This window comes from Mauremys reevesii, linkage group 2 (genome assembly GCF_016161935.1).
Source record: "Mauremys reevesii isolate NIE-2019 linkage group 2, ASM1616193v1, whole genome shotgun sequence".
In the NCBI taxonomy this organism is placed as follows: Eukaryota; Metazoa; Chordata; order Testudines; family Geoemydidae; genus Mauremys; species Mauremys reevesii.
In genome coordinates, this window is record NC_052624.1 from 150,726,346 (window position 1) to 150,744,512 (window position 18,167).

Consider the following 18,167-nt stretch of genomic DNA (forward strand, 5'->3'; position numbering starts at 1 on the left):
CCTGCTGCTATCTGCCCTGCGCTCTTCTGGGTGTCACTCCCTCCTGCGCATATGGTCGGCCTTCGGCCTGCCGCTCCTTTCCCTGACTCCAGTCCTAGGTCATGGACTCCCAGACGCCTCCATCCTCGGCTCCCCTCGGTCACGTCTCCACCAGGTCGTCCTTCTGGTGGCTCATCCCCGCCCGCCCTGCCGACCCGCCATGCCACGCACGGCGGTCGCCCTCGACCCCGGCCAACCACCACTCCCCACCCGCCAGTAGCGCTGGCCGCGCCCCCCACACTCTCACACCCATCGCCCTGCCCGCGCCATCGCCTGATCCGCCCGCCTGCCCCGCCGCCGCCCCGCCTGCCGCACCGCTGCCCGGACAGTGTAACTGTACTCACGCCGAATGCACTCAACAGTGCCAGTACTTGGCCGCTACCGCTTCTCCTCTGCTGCGGAGCCCCTCCGGCGCGGCTCCTTCTCCTCCTCCTCTCACCTAGAACTGCGTGACCTCCCTTCTGTTTGAGAACGACCTGGCCACCCACCTCAGTCTTTCGTTCGCTGACCTCCTGTCTCAGGTCCTCGCCTCTCCACGAGTGGTTCCTCTCTTCCGGGGTGGCTGCACTTCGGGAGTCGCCAGGGGTGGCTCTCATTTTCCACTTTCCGGGGTGCTCTCCTCGCCTCCCACTCGCCTCTTTCGGCGTCGGACGCCTTCCTCTGCTGCCCTCCCTCCCTCTCCCTCTTCCCTCTCCTTCCTTCCCTCGGCAGACTCTCTCCTTCCCTCCTTTCGGCTCTTCTCGCCAGTGCGCCAGGCAGCTGCCTCCCCTGCTGCGGCGAGACAGCATCACTCACCCTGCTCTACTGGCCGCTGCTCGATTGCCCCCTCCGTTATGGCCGGACTCGCGCAGTCCCGCTCCTCCCGTTATCTGCCAGACTCCGCAGTCCCTCTCGCAGTCAGCCTCCATCCCTCCCTGCCTGCACCCTGGCCTCTAGTGGACGCCTGGGACTGTTCCAGCTGACAGAGCAGGAGAGCGACTGTTCACCGAGCTCCCCAAGTCTTCCGAACCCCGCCCCCTGAAACTTTAATGCGCGAAAATCCCCTGAGGACTCAACTCGTCGAACCGTTCCTACCAACCTGGCCTACCATCCTTACCACCTACAGGCAAAGGTCCTTTGGTCTCTGCCTCTTGGTACCTCTCCTGGCTGGTTCTGGCGGTGGCGGGCGCTGCGGTTTCATCTTTTTCCGGAAGGATCTCTCCATCTTTTGGTCTCGATGCTCTCCGCCCCTGCCCCCTTTGCGGTGACCGGCCCCGCCCGGGCCCCAACCTGGGATCGTCCTGTCGCGAACTCCAAAAACAAGCCCTGTCCAAACTCATGGCCACGGCCACTCTCTTCTTCTTCTTCTCCTCTCCTCGGCCACGCCTCCTCGCCGCCATAACATCGCCCCACCAGTCGCAGACGCGCGCGCTGACACCGTAGGTCACCCGCCCATCCGCCTTCCTTCCACGCAAGCCGCAGCTTCCACGCATCCGCCTTCCGGCTTCTTGGTCCAAGCTTTCCACCTTTCTTCCTCAATCGACATCTTTCTCCCCCCGAAGCTCCCATGCCCCGCCTCTCTCCACACGTCCGCTCCTCAGCGCTACGTCCAGAGCCGGACGGAAGAACGCTTTCGCATTCTTCTTTCGGCATTCTACACAGCTCTTCATAGCAGTCGCCGTCCGCATCTCTCCAGCGCATCTCCTCTCTCCCTCTCTCTCTCAATGCATCATGAGCTGAGAGTGCTGCTGCCCCTGCCGGCCGCTTCACGCGCTTCACTCCAGGCGCTGCGCGCCGCTGCCGCGCGCCTCTGCCCCATCCCCCCCCAGGCCCCATGTCTCAGCACCACATGGCCGTCACATCACCTTCGGTCCACACCTTGCACGCGTTGCAGCAGCTGGCAGCAGTCTCTAGACGGCTCAGCAGTCTTCCAGCACACGCTTTGCACTCTGCCACCACCCACTAGGTAAGGCTACTTGGGAATCACACTGGGGAATTGAGCAATCAGAGCAAGAAAGAAGAAAGAAAAAACCAGTCCTGTGGTTTGTTCTTTGTTCTTCGAGTTGTGTTGCTCCCAACCAGACTCCCTTCCCCTCCCCCCCACTCCGTCAGCCAGGAAGGCAAAGGAGGCGAGGAGGGCCGGACGGGTATGGGGTATATAATAAGCGGCGCCACTCCAGGGCCCAGCCTGGCCGCCCCCCTAGGAGTAGTAAAAAGTTCGAGAGAAGCCGAGAACGCTGCACGGCACCACACTAACTGGAATGGATTGGAGCAACACATCTCGAAGAACAACAGTTACTACAGGTGAGTAACCGTCTTTTATGGTTTTAAGTATGTCTGATATGTAGGTCATAGAGGTTTGCATGAACAATTCACTATTGCTGAATATTTCCTTGTTGATAATTGGATAAAGTGTGTTCACTTTAAATACCCTTTTTTTTTTTCTCCTCATCCCCAGATTATTCTGGCTATCCTGGTGTCATGGTTGCTTTGCTTCATCTTTACTGTAACAGACGTCTTTCCACCTGACAGCACAAAGTATGGGTTCTATGCTCGCACTGACGCTAGACAAGGAGTGCTGTTGGTAGCACCCTGGTTTAAAGTTCCTTATCCTTGTGAGTATGTTATAAAATGTGTACGTGCTGGGAATTAGAAGTATGCTCACAAGATCCTTTCAGTGTTCCCTGCTAACATTACTGACCATGTCATACCATTGGCTTCTGATATGTTTAGACAATCAAAGGGATGGGATTTTAAACTGACCTATAGAAACCAAGGATTTTAAACCTGGGTATGGCTTTCCCTTTATATACAAAAACAGCACAAGCTGCAGGGCCTCATTCAGAGAGGTGCTGAGCACTCTCAACTCACGTTTGCTGGAGGAGGAGTTGAGGACCCTCAGTACCTCACAGGATATAACTAGATAACTATTACTGTTTAATAACTAACATCTGTTTTTGCATGTTCTCCCACAAAAGAGTAACTTTTGACCAATGGATACGGCAAAGCAACTACTGGGATTCCCAGGAAATGATGGGTTTAATTTTCCTTAACATGCACTTGCTGATATGCAGTTTGTTGCGCAGCAAGCTGTTACTTTCATACACTCCACTGCTAATAGTACTGTAAGATATAGGTGATGTGGCGGGTGCGTATAGCTCCTGTTAAGCTGCTGAAGTCATTGAGAGCTATAGTGAGAACAAATGAATACACGTGTCTTGATTTTAAGCCACCTAGGAGCATCACTTAAATGTGCAGGTTTGGGTTTTTTTGTTTTCCAAACTGAGCAGATTTCTTCTCATCCACTTCTGATGATTATGATGAAAATTTTCAAATTTGGGAGCCTGAAATTGGGCACTACAGTAGAAGTGGCCTGGCTTTCAGAAGGGCCAAACTCCCATTGTTTTCTGTGGGAGTCTGAACAAGTCTGAAAACTAGAACACTTCTGTTTATTGGCCTAAATAATAAAGATAAGTGTCAAACTTCAGGCATCAAATTTTAAACTGTTGGTTCATGTCTGAACTCCCTTACTCTATGTGCTAGGTGAATTTCCTGATCACTGCACAATGTCCAAATGGATGTATTACAACTTGGTAATTTTAACCGATTAAGTGCTGCAGTGTATCTTTCTACTTTTGAAATGTGATAGTGGGTTGGAGAAACAGGATACTTGGGGCATAAGTGAATTTTACAGTTAAACCATTAGACATTTATTCTTTTGCCGATGGATCTAAAGCTTAAAATTGGTATCGGGGGACTTATCGTCACATTTCTCATTAACACAAATTGCAGTGTCACAACCAAATTTAATTGTGCCCCTTTGAGGTGAAAGGAGCAATACCAGAAATGCACAGAAATACTATCACACAGAAATGAGGCACCTGCATTTTGGTTTTTCATGTGCTTTAGTTCATATTGAACATTTTAAAGAAGTAGTTTCTGAAGTATGTTCTGTAAAATGTGATGTGAAGCAAATGAAGATTTTCGGGGGGAGATGGGGGGCTGTGGGGAATTGGGTAGTGGTATTATTTTTCAAATCGAAGATGTATTAGACTTCCCTGGGTCACTAACTAATGTATGTATAACTTAAACTGCTTAATTGGAAGTGTGCCTCTGTCTTTAAAAAATATGAAGCCATCAAGGCAGTGGTTATGAAAATAATGGCAAGATTTTTCTTCTGTCTTAAAATCAGGCTTATTTTAGTATTGTGAAGGTTTGGAGAGATGGGGTGTTGGCATTTGGATAATCACAACTGGTAGTTCTTGTCTTTTTTTTTTTTTTAGATTGTTAGCCCTTGAAGGCAGAGCCCAAATGTGCAAACAAATCATAATTATGTGATTAGCCCACACTGATCTGACTTTCAAACTACAGCTCAGATCATTGAGATTTCTCATGAATGTAAGCAGTTTGTTTTTAAACATGGCCAAGCCAGTTAAAATGGTTAGAGACTCTAAAAACTACAGTGGTTTACATTTAACCAAGTGTTTTTGCCTCTCATATCTAGTTGAATTAGATAGTTTTATTGAATGATCTTCATAGTCAATAGTCATGCAATCTGCAGTGGAACCAGTGGTTTTACATCTTAATAATGAAATTATTGTCTTCAGTAGAACAAAAGAGATTTCAGTTTTCTTCTCTTCACAGTTCAGTGGGGGTTGCCAACGATTTCAGCGGCTGGAGTAATAGGAATGCTTAGCGCAGTTGTTGCAAGCATTATAGAATCAATCGGAGATTACTATGCCTGTGCAAGGTTGTCTTGTGCTCCTCCTCCACCTATTCATGCAATAAATAGGTAAGTCACTTGGAAAAGAAATAAGTATAGTATTTTCTGCTGTCGTGACTGCTTCGTACTCTGGCTGAGACAGAGTTTTATCATCAGATGTTTTGGTATCACATTTTATACGGTGATCAAGTCTAGAACCCAGTGATCTGATATCTAAAACATAACTATTTTGAATTGAGCTGTTTTAATGAAAATAATACTCAAAGCCCAATCCTGAACCTGTTGAACTCAATGGAAGTTAGACTTATGGCTTCAGTAGGAGCCACACTCATGTATATCCTAATATTGTCTTTATCATATTGCTGGAATCATTAAAATATTTGGGCTTTAAATTCATTACAAGGAATCAGTGTCTGCATCTTGTTAAATGCAGCTGAAATTAAATTTTAAGAGTAGAGAGTAATTTTAAACTTTGATTTTTCTACTTCATTGTATTTTCCTAAATTGTTTTATGAATGTAGATATCTGGGATGGGGCAACAAGACCCCACTGCGGTTAGTTAGATGTACTTAAGTGTTGAAATGTTCAGTGGATCAGAACTTGGGGACAAGGGACCATGATAAACATCTACTTAGTGTGCAGCCATTTAATGCATTTTGAAGTGAGAATATTTTAATCTAAATTTTAACTCTTTTCCCTTCATGAATTACAGAGGGATTTTCATTGAGGGTCTTTCCTGTGTTTTGGATGGAGTATTCGGTACTGGTAATGGATCCACCTCATCTAGCCCTAACATCGGCGTCTTGGGTATCACTAAGGTACATGTTCTATTCTGATCAGCCAGTAATCAATTCCCTGAGTATTGCTTAATCTTGTAGTACCTGGCTCTCACCATTTATATTGTTTCATGACATAACCCTCTACGGGGAAGTAATGCTCTCTTGTATCTTGTTGTGCAAACCCTCTGCACACAATATTTTGAACTTCCTTAACCTGACTACACTGGGCATTTCCCTGTCAAGATGTCCATTATGAATAAGAGACCTTAAAACCTTTTCTTCATTTTGTCAAAAGCAGTTTAAAAACCTATTTCAGGAATGTAACATGAGATCAATTTGATCTTTGTGCAAACAAAGTTGATTTTACAGTTTTCAAATTGGTTGGGCTCTAGAGTAAATAGAAATCAATGCTCTGGTATGTATCCTTGCTGTGAGGTAATTTATAACAATGACTGAACATTTTACACACGGGTGTATTACAATGCAAACCTTAAGGCCTTGTCCACACCTGGGTTGGGAGGGAAAGGTTGTTTAGCCACCTGTTTAGCAACACTGGTGAAATCTCCTACTGTGCAACTAGGGGTTTGCCCTGGTGCTGTTGCATTGATGTAGGTACATCAGATGTTAAAAACCCCATTGTAGGTTTAAATTAAATAGACAGCTGGTATTTGTCCTCAGCTTCTTATTAGCTTTTAAAGCACCTAAAATGCTTTGGATGCTATATTTCTATATGTATACTTTGAAAATGCCCTATGCTTTAGGCTTGTTCAGCAAAGTATGTCAGCATATGCCTAACTTTAAGTAGATAAGTCGTCCCATTAGTGCCCCCGCTACAGAAAGGAAGTGGACAAATTGGAGAGAGTCCAGTGGAGGGCAACGAAAATGATTAGGGGGCTGCAGCACATGACTTAGGAGGAGAGGCTGAGGGAACTGGGCTTATTTAGTCTGCAGAAGAGAAGAGTGAGGGGGGATTTGATAGCAGCCTTCAACTACCTGAAGGGGGGTTCCAAAGAGGATGGAGCTCGGCTGTTCTCAGTGGTGAGAGATGGCAAAACAAGGAGCAGTGGTCTCAAGTTGCAGTGGGGGAGGTCTAGGTTGCATGTTAGGAAAAACTATTTCGCTAGGAGGGTGGTGAAGCACTGGAATGGGTTACTTAGGGAGGTGATGGATTCTCCATCCTTAGAGGTTTTTAAGGGCCTGCTTGATAAAGCCCTGGCTGGGATGATTTAGTTGGTGTTGGACCTGCTTTGAGCAGGGGGTTGGATTAGATGACTTCCTGAGGTCTCTTCCAACCCTAATCTTCTATGATTCTATGATTAGAATTAATGGGGACTGTTCACATGCCTAAGTAGGCACATGCTTTAGTAATTTCCTGATTTTGGACCTTAGCATACACGCTGATTTGTTCAACCTCCATTATTAATATTGTTAAGGATACCAAATTACTAAGAGTAACCATTTGTTATGAATGTGCATATTTTTGTCAAATATTTGGCATAAGTGATTGTGGTGTTTGAACTCAGAAATCAGATCCAGCTTCTTCTAGCAAATGAAAATAGATGTACATAGCATATACTGGATCTTTGATGACAGATCACAATATATATTTCATTTACAACAATTATATTAAATCTTTTTAGTTAAAATCAACGTCTGATTTTCAAACTCTTTTTGGGCAGTACAGAGGGATGGCTTCATTTTCTTAAATACACATACCATTCTGGAGCATCTCTGTCTATTTTTTTCTGCACTAAAACAAGTGTATTTGCTTTGGCTGAGAATAGAAATTCTAACAGCGCCATCTGCTGACTGTATCTCTCTTCTCCTTTTTTATTATTGAAGGAAATTCCATAGGAAAAAATTAGTGTAAATATTTATAAAAAGATGTTTAATTATAAAAGGTTTATTTTGACCAAATCATCTCCGTTTCTACTGCCTAATTCTCATGGGAGTTATCATAAGGCAAGGTTCCAAAGAGGCATGTAAACTTTGTATGGGGTTAAAAACCTATTTGCAGGCAGGTCTACACTCCGGGGGTGCATAAGGGGAGGGAGCAAGCAAGGGCATGCCCCTCAATAATTGCCCCAGGGTGGGGGCACACAACGTGCCACTCTGAAAGTGGTCAATTTTTTTATTCCTGCACATGCCAATCTACGCTAGCACAGGTGATTTGGCACTCTATGAACTAAAATTGCATAGGGTTCTTTGAGCCTATACCAGTGAAAAATCTGTGGGTGTAAAATATACCCCAGTGCAGAGTGCAGCATGAAGCTCATGCACAGTTTAAGGTCCAATTTTGAGAGCTTAAGTGGCACTTGGATAGGGCATAGGCCTTATGCTAGACCCCTGCTCAGGTGAATTTTACTCTGTGAGAAGAGAATCGAGTGGTGTATCTGACTACAGGGCAAAAGCTTCAGGCATCTTGCACTGCAAACATTCATAATGAAAAGGATATTAAATGTCAATAAGATACTAAGTGTCAGAGGGGTAGCCGTGTTAGTCTGGATCTGTAAAAAATGACAAAGAGTCCTGGGGCACCTTATAAACTAACAGACGTATTGGAGCATAAGCTTTCGTGGGTGAATACCGCTTCGTTGGATGCGTGTAGTGGAAATCTCCAGAGGCAGGTATAAATAGACTGATTCTTGCCTGCATATTTATACCTGCCTCTTGGAGATTTCCACTACATGCATCCAACGAAGTGGGTATTCACCCATGAAAGTTTATGCTCCAATACGTCTGTTAGTCTATACGGTGCCACAGGACTCTTTGTCGCTTAATAAGATACTAATTTGCTGTACGTGGTTTCCACTGGTTTTGAAATAAAACCCTTTTTTGTTCAGCTTGTGTCTAAGTGTCTGGGAACGTGTACTCAGATCTAATTCAGTTCTGAATAAGATGTTTTCAGTAACACACTATTCACGGTGGGATTCAAATCCCAGTTGAGACTTCATTTGTTAAATGCCTAAAGGTTGAATATTTGCATGTCAATTTCCTTTTTACTGGCTGTGGATGTGGTGGTGATTCAGTTCTTCCGCAGTTTTCACGCTCTATCATAAAGTATTCAGTAATGAGAAAGGGATAGCAAGTCAGATGGGAAATTAATACTAGACAAATAAGGAAATATTTTGAATCAAGATATTTTGCAGAGTTGTTTGCATTGCCAATCCACTAAATAACTAATATTGACCAGCCTGGCTTCTCTTTGCAATTGGTCTCTTTCCACATCACAGGTAACATTGAGAATGATTAAGCAATGAAGAACATTGTGAAAATATTCTCCTCTACGCACAAAGGCATAATGTGTTTCTTTTTTAAATTCAAATGATACATAATTGCAGCATGAGCTGCCCCTGCTTGTGTCTGACCCTGTTAGCACCCAAGCACTTTGAGGAACTAATTGTTGCTTATACCGAGTGTCTCTTTTTGGGTGAAGCACCCTGTTATACCAGTTGGCTCAGTTAAGGGCTCAAGCATTGAAAACAGCCACACATAATAGTGATTGTTGTTACTTATGGCCTGTATGAAGCTTAACATTGCTGAATTCAAAACCTCTGAAAGGTTATGCTGGGAACAAATTTTCAAACCTACCAGAATAGGGTCCTGTGCATACAAATATGTATGTACGTACATGAGTCTCTCTCTAGTTCAAAACACATTATACTTGTGTATAAACGTACACTACAACATAAAATATAAGAGTAATACTACACTATAGGTTGCACAATTAAAATATAAAAACATTATGGAAATGGAAATACTAAAGTTGCTGCAACATTAGCTGAGCAAATTCTGCAAGTGACAAATTCTGTAGCTGCTTAAGAGAGATGACTTAAAATCAGTTACATGATCTCAGGCAGGGAAATTACACCTGACTGAAGTGAATGGAGGTGAGGCAAAATTTTACACTGTTGCTGTTACCTGGTGATATGTTTTTCTGTGAGGCTGTGTTAATGTGGTGCCAAGGCAAATGTTTACATTTTGGTCCCATTTGTTGTTATCTTGGGGCATCCATGTACAATTTGTGTTACATAGTTGATTTTAATTTTTGTAGATGGGACCAAACTACATCAAGGAAACCATGCTGGGCAAGGTTAATAGTTCTGTAGTTTCAAAACAGCTTACAGTCTAAATAAGCAAAACCAAACCATATTATGTCACAGTTGGAGTACAACCATGTTTCAACTGTGAAACTTGAGACATTTGTAATACTGTGCAGCCAGTATTTTAAGGAAGGCGGGGGGTCGGGAGGGGAGAGGGTATCTAAATGGAAAATTGAAGCAACTGGTCCTAAAATTGAGATCTCTGCAGTTTTTGTTCCTCCTCTGATGATCTCCAGTTCCTGTAGGGTGTAGGTTTGGGGTGGAGAGTGTGCTTTGTGTTTCACTGGAGAATTGAGTCTCCCTTATGTATATTGTCTCAGCCAGACTAGCTGTTGTTGTGCAGGGTTACTTTGCTTTGTGATGTCATGAAGGACTACAGGAGATTGCTGGGCTCTGTTCGGAGAGAATTTCAAGAGGGATTAGACAATAAAATATAGACTTTTTTCTAGTATTAAAAAGTAAGACATTAAAGTTTGGTGTAAATGTGCATTTTTCTGAAGTATTCTGCTTTATTCCTCTCCCGTTGTGCTTTCTAGGTTGGAAGTCGTAGGGTTATTCAGTATGGTGCAGCCTTCATGCTCTTACTTGGAATGGTTGGGAAGTTCAGTGCGCTGTTTGCATCCCTGCCTGACCCAGTGCTTGGAGCCCTCTTCTGCACCCTCTTTGGTAAGTGTCTATTTCTCTGCTTCTCTTCATATGCTAGTTGATTGTTTGACAGCCTTTAACCTCAGTGGTGTGTATCTGTGGATGTTAGCTAACCTTTGAACAAAATAATTGAACAAAAAGGAGAGAGAGTCTAAAAGTTCTCACTCTTGATTGTTTTGTTTAGGAATGATTACAGCTGTGGGTCTGTCCAACCTCCAGTTCATAGATTTAAACTCTTCACGTAACCTCTTTGTACTTGGATTTTCCATCTTCTTCGGACTTGTCCTTCCAAGTTATCTCAAACAAAACCCACTGGTTACAGGTACGAACTTTTGATTCATTCATGCGAAAATGCTGTACCAAGTGAAACAATGGGCTAGTGATAAATACTTCATTTAAAAAAAAAGATATCAGGGCCTTTCCTACAGTAGGAGCACCTTGCCAATATAGGTATATTCAAGTGTAATGTACCAATAATGCAATCCTAGTGTGGAAGCAGCTTATCGGAGCAAAATTGCACATTTCCTGGCATAGCTGATTCCATGTGCAGATTTGCCAGAATAATTAGGGCTTTTGCTGGCACAGCTATGTTGGCCAGGGATCACATCCCTGACTACCATAGTTATGCTAACAAAAGTCTGTAGTGTAGGCCTGGACTTAGAGCCATAAGTAAAGGAGCAGATATGTTCCCAGGCCAGAGAGCTGATGAGATGGTGAGACCCAAGAAGATTTTTCTAGATGGTGTGGAGATGACGTTCTCGCCTTACCTTGTGTGGGTGACGGTGGAGAGGGACGCAGGGTCTGGAGATGACCCATTGCTAGATGGGTGGAAGAAGAGTTGAGAAAAGTGTGCATTTAGAAAGCTAGAGCTAATCTATAAAAGGTTTTAAATCACTGGGGAAAACATTGAACTAGATCTTGAAATGTGGGTATTAGTGTTAACCTTTGACAAGACTGATGTTTTTGTCACTTGCAGGTGTATTTTAGTGAGAGAGCGCCTCAAAATTCAGTTTATTTCAGACTTTTTAATGACTGATTTCTTAACTAACCTGGGGAGAAGCTGTTTTGATTTCTGTCACCACTGGGATTGATGCAGATATGTAATCTTTTGAAGAAAGCCCCTGAACCAGAACTAATTTTTTTGGTGAAAGATACAAGTCTAAACTAAATATTAATCATGCTGCTTCAAAAGCAGATTGAGAGGCTAATCTAGTTGTTAGTTTTGGCTGAGATTTATTTCAACAAAGCAAGGGAGAACTAAATTCAAAGCAATAATAGAGTAATCCTTAATGAAGAACCTTGTAAACTACTTGCCATTCCAAGGAAAGATAGTTAATAGTTGGGCTGTTTTGTCAACATAATTTTGAAATTTGAAAAAATCTCGTATTTTTTATCTAGTGGTTTTTTCATTGCATTAGCAGAAGTGTCTCCCATAGATTTATTAAAGAAAATGGTGTTCTAAGCAATCTGAAATGAATGCCTTTAGGGTTAGTTTCCTGACTGATTTAAATCCAGAACTGTAGACTCTAAAATGAGTAATAGTTCCCTCAGTCCTACAGACTAGACTAGATTAGTGGCAGATGCTCCTGTAAACTGTTTGCAACGACCTAATCTATCATAAAGTATATGATACTTTACTCAAGCAAAGCTCCCCTTGAGCTCACTGGGATTTTTGCCTGGTTAAATACATGAGATCAGGCCCCCAAATAGGGTGTTCACATGTAAAAACGGCAAATCCTGACCTAATTCTTTTTCTTTTTCTAGGAATAGCAGGCATCGATCAAGTGTTAAATGTTCTTCTCACTACAGCCATGTTTGTTGGCGGGTGTGTGGCCTTTATTTTGGATAACACCATTCCAGGTCAGTTTTGTGATGTTGTTGTATTTGAAATTTAAATGGCTTCACCTGCCTTTCTGAATGAGTATTCTCACTGTTAACTGTGGAGGCAGCATGGCTTGGATATTAGAACACAGAACTGGGATGCTAGAGACCAGAGCTTAATTCTTGGCTTGAATTCACTGACTTGCTGTGATGCCTTAGGCAAATCATTTAACGTCTCTCTGCCAAAAGGGCAACGTAAGTTAAAAGATGTACTGATGATTACGAAATGAAACCAGGGAAAAGAACAGACTGTTGAAGCCACTTCCTTAGTAGAAGATCATATAAGGCCTGATCCTAGTTCCATCAAGTCACCATTGACATAGGGCTGGTCTACGCTATGGGGGAGGGGAGGCGAATAGATCTAAGTTACGCAACTTCAGCTACATAAATGACGTAGCTGAAGTCAACGTACTTAGATCTACTTACCCCAGTGTCTTCACTGTGGTGTGTCGATGGGAGACACTCTCCTGTCGATTCCCTGTGCGATTCTCATTGAGGTGGAGTACCGGAGTCGACGCTAGAGCGATCGGCGGTCGATTTATTGCGTCTATACCAGACATGATAAATTGACCCCTGCTGGATCAATCGCTGCCCGTTGATCCGGCCGGTAGTGTAGACAAGCCCTTAGTGGTGTAGGAACAACCCTGTACTAGAGGTTCTACCTTTGCAGTGAAGTTCTGTTTTTCCCTCCCTGAGAATACTATATGTCTTCCTAGACTGGCTGCTTGCGGAACATGATGTCTTTGAAGTAGAATGAGTTTCCCTCCCATTTTTTTTTTTTATTTAACTTCAGGAAGCCCTGAGGAGAGAGGAATCCAGAAATGGAAGAAAGGCGTGGGCAAAGGCAGCAAGTCCCTGGAGGGCATGGAAACATATGATTTGCCCTTTGGCATGAACTTTATCAAAAAGTACAGGTGCTTCAGCTTCTTGCCCATCAGTCCCACCTTCATGGGCTACACGTGGAAAGGCTTCAGGAAAAGCAGTAACTGCAGGAGTTCAGATGAAGACTCTGAGGCTACTGTATAGCCTTGGTTGCAATTATATTATCTCGTTGTAGTAACAGATGTATTTGCAGTTTCTTGCTGATTAAGAAGCATTAAAATATATGTTTTGTATATCTGCATTTAAATTCTGGAACCAGAGCTGAGACAGATTTAAAAAAAAAAAAAGCTTTCCTGTTGTGGATGGTGATGGCTCTATATAGTGTGTCTGGTTGCCTAATGGGTTACTGATCTGGGTAAAATTTAAGTGCCCGAGTCCCATTTTCAGAACAGATTTAGGTCCATAAGTGCCAAACTCACTTTTGAAAGTGGAACTTCAACTCCTAAATTACATAGGTGCTTTTGAAAATCTTATCCTCTGATTATTTTATTTAAATCATTGGTGCTGGTGTTTTCGGCACATCCATTGCTGGCAGAGTTAGTTGTGCCAGAAAATTTGAATCCATGTGTGAAATGAGTAAATACCATTTTATTCACTTGTAAAACACAGACACCAATATCAAGTCAGTTGTATTTTTTTCCAGTTATAGCTCATACATTCCATATTTTTTCCACACAGCCACCTGTAAATCAGACATTATATCATTGTGGCTAATGGGTATATCTCTAGAATATCTTTGCAATCATTGACAATGCATTCAGAAATTTCCAGACAACAGTTTCCTTACTAAATTATGCCAGATAAAAGCACTGATTTACCCATGTGATCTACTACTGTGCAAGAATCTCTTTGATATCTTTTAGATATGTTGCTCTTGTCTACCTGGAAGCTTGCCACCTAACTGGTGCCTGAGTCGAAGTTCCCTTTAAGGGAAGTGTCAACTTTATTTTTACTTGGATAGGGAACTATTTAATTTCAAGACTGTTACATTTTCCTAGCCCAACAGCTTTTATCATTACAATACAGTGCATATATCCACTTTAATCACAGACTCTTCCTGAATGAAAATGTGAATTTGTCTAAGCAGCCCCATATATGTAGAAATCAACAGGGCAAAATATCAGCATTTGCTTATTCTGACTTGTACCTAATTTTCTTCATCCTGCTCAGACTATCTCTGTCTGACTAGTGCTGCTTGAATAAGAGTGGCCTATGTACATGCTGCCTTTTTTCCCTCCTCTGGGGACTAACACAGCAGCTGTTTGTTTTTACAAGTGGATTTTTTAAATAGCGGAGACACTACATTTGGCATCATCGTCCACTGGATGGTTTTAACGGGTATTGGGCCCAGTGACGGTGCCATTCAGATATTTTTTTCTGGAATAGCCTCAGCTCTGATGTTATGTGGATGTTAATACTCATCATGCATTCATAATTATAAGGTTTTATTCATGTTTAATGTTATTACTATTGCAAGTTAGTTTTAGACGTCAGTGTTTCAGTGTGGCCCAAAAAAGCATTTTTAAGCTGTGGAGATCATCAGGGAAGTGTAGTGTAATGTACTCTTAAGGCCAGTATGCTCTACGATGCTTGCATTTTGTATCTCTGGATAAAAAATAAAGGTAGATACTGTAATTCGCTAATATATTTATCAAAGTTGACTACTGGACAAGAGCAGTAAATTTTGTTATTGAAGCATGGAAGGGCTGGGGTGGGGGAGGGGAGGGGAAGAAAATTGCTTAATGGATCAGTATTGAATAGTGCAGAGTCAAAATGATTCCATTGATATAGTTTTCAGCATGTCATGGCTGTTTATGCAACATATTTTTATACAACTTTTTCCATAACAAACCATGTATTTGTTCTTGCTCCAAGGAACTTTCAGTAGTTTGCAGTTGTGGCGTCAGTTGGACTTAGTTGAAAGCCAGTCAGAAGAATTATTGTGTAATAGACAAGGTTATGTCACCTGTAGTGCAAAGCTGTTCTTATCTTTTATTTTGCTCTACAGGCAATGAGAGGGGTTACAGAAATTACCCGTCTCCTTAGGAACGGATTTGGCCAAGAGCACTGATCAGTAACACTAAGCTTCTAAATTTTCCACCTTTTATTTTATGTGCAACCAAAGATGTGAGGGAGTTTCAATTAAAAAAAAGAAAAGCCGCTTGTATGAGGTGGTTATAATCATGTAAAATGCCAAAGCTGGTTCATTTATAAATGTGGGGTCAGGAAGGCAAAAGTTTGAATTAAAGATGATGCCACTCATTAAAAGCAGACTTCTCAATACTTAAAATCTAATAGTACATTTTGCTCTGTGGACTCAGCAGCGAATGTCATGTTTGAGGCTTGTCTGATCTTTTCCCAAAAGAATATGTTAATGTAAGGCAGTGGAAAGAAACTAAAATCTTACAACAACTTTAGGAACCATTTGGCTACCTTACAAGATTGCTGGCAGAATGACTTGCATGTTAACCCTGTAATGCCAGGCAGCTTGTGCGTTTTTGTATTAGCATGACACGTCATGCAGTAGCAGACCACACAGTGGGAAATCCTGACTTGAAAATTAAATAGATTTTTTTCCCTACAAGATCTTACTTTGGATGAAGTAAAGCGCTGCTGCACGCACACACAGAAATGGCCTCTTTAACATGTTTGAAAGAACAACCACTTTAAATAGTCTTTAGGTGCTGCATGGTAGTTTGAATCAAATAGTTCAATCGCCATTCTGAGGATTTGTTTTTCTGAGATACAATACTATTCTTGACGGAAGAAATTACGTTGGATTATGGAAAGCCAGAGCCTCCTCCATCTAAAATCTTATAGTTAGATTCTTTCCTGCTCCTACCACGCTGATTCCATCGACTGGGTGAGAGAAGTTTAGCAAAATATATACTGGAGGATCACAATGTTTAGCTGACACACTTTGCTTTGCTAGCCACCTTGAAAACTAGTATTTAATGTGGTTGAGCAGTCCATTTTGCATCCAAAATCCTGAAACATTTAACTTCTGAGAAAGGTGACTTCTTGAATCCTCTTCTTTTAAGAAAGCTGATGGTTAAAGTTGAGCCTTAATTTTGCAAGGATAACCAGACGAGAGCTGATGAAACACTGCTTATAGCAAAATGTTTTAACAAAGTCACTGGCAGTACACTTAACATCTGATGTTAACTGCAGCACCCAGAATGTTAGATGTGTCTTTGTGTATATCTTAGCTTTCTCAGATAAGAGTGGGGGAAAAACCTCATGTGCACAGTTTTGCCTTGGGAAGAGAAATCCCCCTTCCTTTAGTGTGTCTGTTTCTGAGAGGAATCTACAATTGCCAATCAAATACTAAGTGCAGGTTTTTAATACCCTCATTTATGGTAGGAGAGTCCACACCCCCGAGAAAACAAAACACTTAAAATTTGAATTTTGGTTAGAATGGTGTGGAAATGCTGTTAACTTCAGGTGATGCAAAGTTTACCACATGAGGTGCCGCAGGCAGATACGTTGCAGAGTTTTGCTCTGTAATTTTGAAAAACAGTTGGATACTTTAAAAGTTTCTTGTTTACATTTATACTTAAAGGGGTAAGTTGGTGGGGGAGATGGGAATAGAAATATGGTTGTTATTGCAATACTATGTTTTTGCTGTATATGTAATTGCCTTTCTAATTGATAAATCAGACAATAGTGTATAAAGAAGACAACACCTACTAAAAGGACTAGAAAAAGATGAGGTGTTTCAACTAGATTTAAATATAGAATGGCAAATATTCATGGCAAAATATCATGTTGTCGTATCAAAGGTGTATAACTATATTCAAAGCAAAATAGCTTTGGGGCTTTTGTAGCCATCCTTTTATTGTATTGATCTTTTTGGTTAAATTAAGAACTCTTGCTAACAAGTTTTCTAAATAGAACATTGACAAATTATGCATCTTCAAAATTACATTTCATAGCAAATTTACCTCTATGACTGACTAATGTCATATTAGGATGTGTTGATTGACTGACTTGATCAGTAACCTATTGGGGAAAACATGACGACTACTTTTTTTTTTTCCCCAAATTCATACTCGGGATTTGCTTTACACCTTTTAATACTGACTTTCAATATGGCAACTTGGTCTGTACATGAATATTGCAGTATTTTATTTCCATATGTTAAAAATAACATTTCCACTCAGGATAATTTTTACAGGTTTCCTGGGAGGGAGTGGTATGATTGTCATGACAATGTCATGTGATGATAGAATTTCTTCATTGACGAATCTATAGTAGTTGTGTATACTTTATTTACCCGTGTTTGTTATTCCTGAAAAATGAAGGGTTTCTTATTGTTCACCTCCCTACTGAAATATCCTTACTTGCAAAGTAGAATCAACACTTACAAATTGAAATCCTTGATACAATTTATACCGCAAGAGGTGTCAGTCAGGTGAGAACAATCCGTTATGGCAATGCCTTCATACAAAAACACTGTCTCAAATATTCAGTTGATTAATATCACTTATGGTATAAGCAGCACTACAGGCACATGTGGTTTACAAATAGCCAACATCTGATGGTTTAAGTTAACCACTGGATGTTTGCATACAGTCCAAAGCAGCTTGTGCTAACATAATTTAGATCTGACTAAAAATGCCTGATGGACCCGCACAACCTAACTTTAGTTTTTGTAAGTGGCCTTCTCAAACCAAAAATACCACTTTTTCCTCTCCAGAAAATCTTCCAGTGGTTTGTTTCCCATTTGGTGCATGTCTTGTAGGACGACTTGCTCAGGCTTATGTTAACCTTCCTGGACGTGGGATAACAAATATTGCATGTCCACCTCTTTATATAGCTATTTATAATACTGGAGGAGGCCACACGCTTGCCAGTATTTAGCATCCGCCCATGAGTCTTCTATACAACATAGTGCTGGGCTGCTTTAAGTGTTGGGGATTCATATTTAGCAACATCCAAACCATTCCTGTCAGGTTACAATTTGATTGTGACTGTGCATTGTCATTGGTACTTATTAATATCGAAGATGTATTTAGACTTGCCTCCTGTGTTATCTGGCATTTATTGTGACATCTTTGCATCTTGCTGCCAGTCCAAATTATTGTACTTTGTCTGTTTATAACAACCTTTGGCATAACAAACTATTGACTGTTC

General features: G+C 41.7%; 1 protein-coding gene across 12 annotated transcripts in view; it reads left to right on the forward strand.

Annotated features, from left to right (window-relative positions):
- SLC23A2 (solute carrier family 23 member 2) overlaps positions 1 to 16,389 on the forward strand; it is a 116,466-nt gene extending 100,077 nt beyond the window's left edge. For all 12 annotated transcript variants that reach the window (XM_039525018.1, XM_039525022.1, XM_039525013.1 and 9 more), the window contains 7 exons: positions 2,477 to 2,633; positions 4,663 to 4,810; positions 5,454 to 5,559; positions 10,160 to 10,289; positions 10,453 to 10,590; positions 12,033 to 12,128; positions 12,943 to 16,389. In XM_039525018.1, coding sequence (XP_039380952.1) covers positions 2,477 to 2,633; positions 4,663 to 4,810; positions 5,454 to 5,559; positions 10,160 to 10,289; positions 10,453 to 10,590; positions 12,033 to 12,128; positions 12,943 to 13,175 — 1,008 coding nt within the window. In that variant the 3' untranslated portion in view covers positions 13,176 to 16,389. The remainder of the gene's footprint in view (positions 1 to 2,476; positions 2,634 to 4,662; positions 4,811 to 5,453; positions 5,560 to 10,159; positions 10,290 to 10,452; positions 10,591 to 12,032; positions 12,129 to 12,942) is intronic.
- The last annotated feature ends 1,778 nt before the right edge of the window (positions 16,390 to 18,167 follow it).